The following is a 7,866-nucleotide window of genomic DNA, read 5'->3' as shown; positions in this document are numbered from 1 at the left end:
CAAGGCCAGGCTGGATGTGGCTCTGGGCAGCCTGGTCTGGCGGCTGGTGACCCTGCACACAGCAGGGGGTTGGAACCAGATGAGCGTTGTGGTCCTTTTCAATCCAGGCCATTCTCTGATTCTATAGGAGAGCTGATGTTTCCCTGTTTCAGAACACCCTGAGGAAACGGGACACAGCTTTTTGCAGTCAGAGCTTTAACACTGCACGCTCTAATCCTTGCTCTCCTGTCTCTTCTTGGTTTCTTCCAGGCTATGGAGAGCTGAATGGTAACGCAGGGGACAGAGAGGTGTCACTGAAGGCTCTGTGCTCGGAGGAGACCACCAGTCCCACGTCCAGGGTGCCCAATGGCAGCCAGCAGCTCGCAGACACTAATGTGACCCCGAAGCCACCTGTGAAGGGCAGCTCCCTGGGGAAAGCCGCGATCAAACCCAAGAACTTTGTTCAGAAAAATAGCATGGACAAAAAGAATGAGAAGCCCTACGACAACAAACTTAGAGAAGGTCAGCCTGCAGACAAACAGGACGGGGTGTCCGTTCCCAACGGCGTGGTGAGCGGCGGTGCTGCCTACATCACCAACGGCTACGTGGGCAAAGGGGCCGACAACGATGGGAGCGGCTCCGAGAGCGGCTACACCACCCCAAAGAAACGGAAAGGCCGGCGCAACAGTGCCAAGGGCTGCGAGAGCTTGAACCTGGTGCAGGACAAAATAACGCAACAGGAGGTCGGCACGCCGGCCCTGAAACAGGAACTGGAGAGTTTCAAGCCCGATTATAGCGAGCAAAAGGGGAACCGAATTGAAAATACGAAGCCTGTTTGGAAATACGAGGCGGGGGGCGGCGGGGCGGGCCGGGGGAAGCCTGGGCTCAGTGATGTGCAGAGGAAAAATTCGGATGCCAAACCTGGGATTAGCGGCAAGAAGTTTGATGACCGGCCCAAAGGGAAGCACGCTTCGTCGGCTGCGTCTAAGGAGGACTCGTGGACCTTATTTAAACCGCCCCCGGTTTTTCCGGTGGACAATAGCAGTGCTAAAATAGTTCCCAAAATAAGTTATGCAAGCAAAGTTAAGGAAAACCTCAACAAAGCAGCTCAGACCCCATCTGCATCTTCGTCGTCGTCGTCTTCGTCATCTGCCGGGGAAGCTCAGCCCCCGCCGTCCAGCCGGCTGTCCCAGGTCCCCATGTCTGCTATGAAGTCCGTCACTTCTGCCAGCTTTTCCAACGGGCCCATCCTGGCCGGGACGGATGGCGGTGTGTACCCCCCGGGCGCTCAGCCCCTGCTCGCCTCCGCTGCTGCTGCTGCTGTCCCTCCCACCCCCGCTGATGCGGTGCCCCCGGACGTCGGCACAGCCCCGGCGGCTCTGGAGCAGAAGAAATCCAACCTTTTTATCTACCCTTCCAATATGCAAACCGTGCTGCTGGGTATGGCTCAAGTCGATTTCCCGTCGCAGACGAATCAGCAGAACCTGGGAGATATCTTCCAGAACCAGTGGGGTTTGTCGTTCATCAACGAGCCCAGCGCCGGCCCCGAGACTGCGGTGGGGAAATCTGCCGATAGCCAGTTGATGGAAGTGACGTTTCAGGGGGAATATCCCGCCGCGTTGGTTTCGCAGTGTGCTGAAATCATTCCCTCGGGAGCTGAGCAGCCCGTGTTCCCCAAGGCGTACGAGCTGGACAAACGGACTAACCCATCCCCAGCACTCAGCACCGCCCCAAAGCCTGGGACTGCTGGGGAGGGCGGCGGTGCAGCCCTGGAGTCGCATCACGCCGGCGAGCTGCAAAAGGCAGACGCCGGCAGCCAAGGTGCTTTAGTGTTTCTTTCAAAAGACTATGAAGTAGAGAACCCTCTGGCCTCTCCCACGAACAATTTGTTAAGCTCCGCCAAAGAACAGGGGTACCAGAGAGGCCTAGAAAGGAAAGATAGCTGGGGTTCTTTTGACCTGAGTGCTGCTGTTAAATATCACACTAAAGGTAATGGCTTCACTCGCTACCTAAGGGCATGCTCTGTTCTCTTCTGCTTTTTCCCTCTGTCAGTGCAATGTAATAACGTGATGTCTCTCTTACAGCGCTTCCGATTGTTTTGGAAAGGAGCTTTTGGTTGCCCGTACCAAATGGCAGCCACAGCTTGGGAAAGTGACTTGAGAAGCTGTTCCGTTTGTGCTAGGAGCTGCTCATCTCTCTTTTGCGATGGGCGGTTGGTTGGGTTGGCGGTCAGCCGCTGGTCTGTTCTTCCTTTTAGTCCCTGTGGACCAACCAGGTCTCCCTGAGCCCCGGGAGGAGCTGGGTGTGGGGGCTCACTGCTCTGCTGCAGCTCCCCTGGCACCAAGAGGGCTGTGTGCTCACACCTCTGCCACCCGAGTGCTGCAGCTTCTCCCCGGAGCAGATGGGGCCGTGAGATCGTGGCTTTAAAGAGAGGAAAATTATTCCTGTGCATCTCTCCCTTCTCGTGCTGTGATTGATGTCTTGCTTTTATTTATTTATTTGTGTAGCCCCCCACCCCTCGCCTTTTCTCCATCCTTCTAAAAGTATTGTGGCAACAGCACGGCAAACCTCCGCCTCCCATCTCTTCTGCAAGCTGCAGATTGAATTTCCTCCCTTCCTTTGTAGGGCGCATCTTTGAGATGATGTTATTGCTTTCATGGAGCCCCTTTGTAGTCCTTTCAGACTGCAGTGACAGAAGCACAGTACGGATGCAGCAAACAGGGCAGAGCGAAGCCTGCAGGGTGGTTTCCTTTTTGCTTCACCTCTGGTCTCAGCCCTGTACGCTGGAGCTCTCAAGCTGCTGGTCTTGGCTTGGTGTTAGAGAGACAAGGTTCCCTGCTCCAGTTCTCTTAAGTTTGCTCCTTTATCAGCACTTTGGTTTGTCTCTATTAGTCTGCCTGCACTTTCCTGTGCAGAAGCTGCCCTGTCTCTCCCCTTCTCGCTCTCTGCGTGAAAGACCCCAGTAAAACAATAGTAACAACAGGAAAATAAAGAACACTCCCTTCCCATGTCCTCTTAAGGAGGTGTTAACTTCAAAGCTTGGCTCTGCTTATTCCTTCTGAGCACAGAGGTTAATTACATGCACTGGCAGGAGTGAATACCTAAATCACCTCTTAGAACACTGCTCTCTGCTCTCTCCTTTTCCTCTGCTCTGGCTGTTTCTGAGCAGCATTGTGTCATTAGCACAGGGCTCTCTGGCAGCCTGAGCTCATCTTTCTCCTTCTTGGTGTCCAGGAGCTGCTGGCTTACAGAGCGTGGGGAGATGAAGGTTTGAGAACACCTGCAGTGATGCCAAGCGTTGCATTTTGGTGTTTGCTGAGGGCCGAGTTTGGTTTTTGGGAGGATCAGCAGCTTCCCGTGCCCTGTGCTGAAGGGAAATCCCCATTCTGTCTTTGTGGCCACAGCCCTGGGGCAGAGCTGTGCAGGTGCCTGGCAGTCACAGTGTACCAAAGATTTGGCCCACGGTTGTTGAGGCACAGCTTGCAGGCAGTTCATTTCCATGCTGTTCCCCATTCATTTGGGGCTGCTTTCCCGAGGTCCCCTCAAGTCCCCGTGCAGGAGGAGGGAACGGTTCCACGCGCTGATTCGCACAAGCTGCAGTGCCCTCCTCCCTGCTCTGGGCTGTGGGTATCTGTCCTCACTTTGTTTGCTTTGGATTTCAAGAGAAGGACGAAATCCTCCCTCTCCAGATCGATCTGTTTGGTTTCGAGCAAAGTCTCAGTGGTTTGATCTCCAGATCTGCCCTTTCTGCAGGGTTATGGACGCGTGGGGCAAGGACGGGGCGAGCAGAGAGCAGCTGCCCCGAGCTCCGTGAGGGCGTGGGCTGCCCGACAGAGGGTGGGACTGGGCTGTGAGCGCTGAGCTCGGCATGAGCAGCACTGCAGCCCGCCTGGTATCTGCGGTCAGCTCCTGTGGATCCTCATCCTGGCTCCCACATCAGCTGTGGGAGGGCCGCCGTGTGCCCAGGCTGCCTCCCCCAGGGGCACTGCAGACCCCCTGGCACAGCAGCTGGTGCGCGCTCGTGTTCTGCTCTTGGATGCTTTTTGTGGTGCTTCCTCTGCACTCCTGCTCCGCGCTTCCCTTTTCCCACGGCCGTCTGATCTGCCCACCCGGAGCGCGGGCTCCTTCAGGGCGCTGCCCTCGCTGGCAGCTCGTGCTGCTCGCTGGTGCCGTGCCCAACGTAGCGAGGTGGATGTGAGTTAGTGCCGTGCTGCTGGAGCTGCGGGCTGGCTGGAGGCAGGGCTGTGAGCTTCTGATGGGAGCCCACAAGGACCAGCGGGAGCGATGCTGTCGCTTATGGGCTCCGTTCCCCCCCCCTCCAGGGTAGAACTGAAGCTTCGTCCCAGTGTGGCGTTGCTCGGATCCTGGTTTTGGGGCTGATGCAAACAGGTGGTTTGCTCCTCTCCTTCCATAGAAGGCTGCCCACGGAGGGCAGGCGAGCTCTGCTCCAGCTGCACGGCAGCAAAACCAGTGTAAGTGCAGGAGAGAGGAAACTGCAGCTGTTTTCCTCCTGCCTTGCCCCATGTTTCTGCCTGCCCTGCTTTGATCCTGCTCACGTGAAGAAGCAGGGGAGCAGCGTGCAAAATAGAGCGAGGGGCAGCGCGGAGTGACGTGCGGCGGAATGGGGAACTGGGTCAGAAGAAGCAGCAGCGCTGTGAATTCAGCAGTTCCCATCCTCTGCATCGGGGAGGGGGGGATGAGCCTCGGTTTCCTTCCCCCTCAGTGGGAAGGGTGAGGGCTCAGTTGGTTGTCGATGTGCTGCGGGGCAGAAGCTGATGTAATTCTTCAAGGCTCTGCTTTTTCCAGTTGGCAGAACTGCCCAGCGTCAGGCTATGTGGCATCGAATGTTGAATCTTTGCTTTGTTTCCTGGGAATCCCCAAAGTTAACGGTTGCACACTGCAGATAGGGAGAATCCAGGCGAGGATGGTCCCTCTTGGTTATTTTTAAGCTGTTCAGTTTGGGTGAAGTTATCAGTTTGCGTGCTAGGTTTGTGACAGCAAAGAGCTTCCACCATAGCACAGCACAGGGACTTTTGTTTGTAGGAGCATTCTCCCTGGCACGGGAAATGTAAATCCAAGTGCCTGTCCAAGCAAGTTATCACGCAGGCTTCTTTCCCCTCCAAGGTTATGAACCAATCCAGCTATAAAGTCTATTGGCCTGGGAGGAATCTTGCTGCAGTGCTCCTGACATCAAAGCCCTCTGCAGCCCCTTTGTTCCAGGGATGGTGCCAGGTGAGGTGGCTCCGGTGCCTGCAGGTGCAGGTGGGTGCTGCTGGGCTGCCTGCCCTGTGTTGGAGGTCACCTCGTTTCACCCTGGCTCCCAATAGAGCTGGCTGTGCTGCCAGGTTGGGCAGGAGGTTGAGGCTGGCGTGTCCTCCAGGCTGCAGCTTGCCGGGAAGGGAGCGTGCCGCTTTGCCAGCCAGCTGTTGCTTAGGAATGGGTCAGGCCAAGCACCTCCAGCTGCTGCCGTCCAGTCCTTGGGATGTGCAGGACATTCCCACCTCCTTCAGAGGAAGATTGAAGCCTGGAAAGGGTTTGTTTCTCCCCTGGACTACAGAATTCTGATGCATTGAGGCGGTTGTTGGGGTCTGGTAGCACCTCGCTGCGTGTTGTTAAATAAGCAGTTCATTTTTGTGGTTCCTGATGGACCAAAAGAGAGCAGCTCCGGCATTAAGATGCAGCAATGGGCTCTGAGTTTTATGCTCCCCGCTGTCCTGACGCTGGGGAGCCAGAATTTGGGTGAGCTCTGCCTCTGGGGAGAGCTGCAGAACCGGTGATGTTTAGAACACAACACTCCCAGCTTCGTGGTGGATGGGTTCAGGTGATCTTAGGGCTGGTTTGTCTTACAGCCGGGCAGCCACAGCCCAGGCCGAGGGCTTTTCTTCCCTCCCCGTGCCTTAGCTCACCCACTGCTGTGCTCTTGCCCCCAGGCAGCGCGTGGCACTGTTAGATCAGTGGCAGAGGGGGAGGCCTTGGGGATCCTTCCTGCAGCTCGTGCTCCTGCTAACTGCTCTTCTTCTGCAGCGTCGTCTCCTTCACTTGAGCACAGGCTGCAGTTGGTGTCTTCATAAATACTGCGGCTCGTAACTGCAGCCTGGTAGCGGCTAACCGTCGTTATTTTGAATAGGTCTCTGAAGGCTCGTCGTGACAATTGTGGAGGGGCTTAATTTAAACGGAACAGCTTTCTGTTGTGTCTCCATGTGAATGAGGAGAGCGTTTACCTCCCTCGTTGTTCCGTAGCTAAACGAAGGCGCACGCTCCTTCTGCAAGAACTTTGGGGCCGTTTTGGGTTTGTGCACCACAGAGCAACAGATCCCAGAGCATTGCGCTGAGCTGTGCACCCTGGGGTTGGGATCTGTGGCGCTGCTGGTGCTCAGTTTGGTCATCTGATGCCATAGACCACGTTAGGGCTGCAGCCGTGCCTTCTGCCGCTGGATTCTTTGGTCCTGCTGGCTTTGTGGGGAGGTGGTGCCGGGCTGAGTGCTTGGGGTGGGCTCTGCTGGTGCACGGATGTGTGCAGTAATGGCCTTCTTGTTTTGTCTCTGCAGAAATGGAAGCGGTTTGGAATTTGCAGAAGCAAGGTAAGGATATGGGAGGGAATGACGGCCGCCCCATCCCCGCCTGCTGCTCGTGTCCCTGCCCGGCAGTGCGTTGTGCTGCTGGCATCTCCTTGGGTTTTCCGTGTTGGGTCTCAGAGCCAGGACAGGCAGCGGTGCTGGGAGCCTAAAGAAAACAATTCAGACGAGTCTGCTGCCTGTCTGTGCTGTAACCATTCCGTATTTCTGCTGCTGGGCTCAAGAATCAGCGTTAGATTCTGTACCTCCCCCTGGTTCATCTGCAGACAGCTCGTGGGGAGGATGCAGGAGGAGGCCCTGTGCCTCAGGTCCTGGAAGGCACTTGTCAAAAACTGAGGGCTTTTGCTTTTTTTCCAGATCCCAAAAGGATAATCACCTACGACGAAGCCATGGATCACCCGGATCAATGAAGGTAGCAAGACAAGACTGCCTGTTATAACCTTTCTGCAGCCTTTGTGCTGTCCGTGGGGGACAAAAGGCTTTTATGCTCCTTCTAAATCTTCAGTGCAGCAGAGGAACCGTAATTAGAATCACAGGATAATATATACAAATATATAATATAGTTATTTAAAAATGGCGACTGAAAGTAATTAGACTTCTTAAGGAATCAGAAAATTTATTTCAACGAGACTACACACGTGATTATTTAATCTCCGGTACTGAATAGAATTTTTTCTTTTTCCTCATTATTTTTGTTTTTGTTTCGTTTTTGTTTAAAGAGTGAATGCAAGTGATTAATGAATACAGACTCAATTTGCAAGCCCGGTTCTAAAGTTCCTGCTGTCGTCTGCATGGGCAACAGCAACCCACTGGAGAGGCATTTCCACCTGACGAGGTCTCTGTCTCTTGTTCTGTGACTGTAATGACACACTAACCACAGAGAAATCAGGATGATCCGCCATCCTTCATCTCCCCTTCCCCTCTTTGGTTGTTTTTGTTGTTGTTGTTGTTTTATCTTTTTTTTTTTCTTCCTTGTTTTGTTTTCCATTGAACGCTGAAGAAACACTCGAAGTTTGTCTAGTACTTTTTTTTTCTTTTTTTTTTTTTGTTGTGTTTTTTTTTCCCAGAGAATTCTAAACGCACGTTTTGCCAGGAGTAAAGCAGCCAGCCCTATTCTGGGAAAATTGTCTTAAAGCATCTTTCTTTTGGGGGGGAAAAAACGGTCACACTGCAGTTCTAGGATGCATGGTGAAGTCACACCGTTGACCTGGCTCCGGTTACACGTTGGACTATTGCAACTGAAGAGTTGTTCTGTTTTAAAAGACAACGTTGAAAACTGAGTAATTGGTTTAGGCATTTACTATGGTTAAAA

The 7,866-nt window shown here is 54.0% G+C and overlaps 1 protein-coding gene across 1 annotated transcript in view; it reads left to right on the top strand.

The window, feature by feature from the left end:
• The window catches only part of NUFIP2 (nuclear FMR1 interacting protein 2), a 10,059-nt gene extending 2,193 nt beyond the window's left edge, over nt 1–7,866 (top strand). Inside the window, exons 2-4 of the mRNA XM_019621867.2 lie at nt 121–1,968; nt 6,528–6,560; nt 6,912–7,866. Of these exons, the coding sequence (XP_019477412.2) occupies nt 121–1,968; nt 6,528–6,560; nt 6,912–6,964 (1,934 nt within the window). The 3' untranslated portion in view covers nt 6,965–7,866. The remainder of the gene's footprint in view (nt 1–120; nt 1,969–6,527; nt 6,561–6,911) is intronic.

Source organism: Meleagris gallopavo, chromosome 21, assembly GCF_000146605.3.
Source record: "Meleagris gallopavo isolate NT-WF06-2002-E0010 breed Aviagen turkey brand Nicholas breeding stock chromosome 21, Turkey_5.1, whole genome shotgun sequence".
Lineage (NCBI taxonomy): Eukaryota > Metazoa > Chordata > Aves > Galliformes > Phasianidae > Meleagris > Meleagris gallopavo.
Note: the sequence above shows the minus strand (reverse complement) of the source record. Positions and strands in the feature narration are given on the sequence as shown.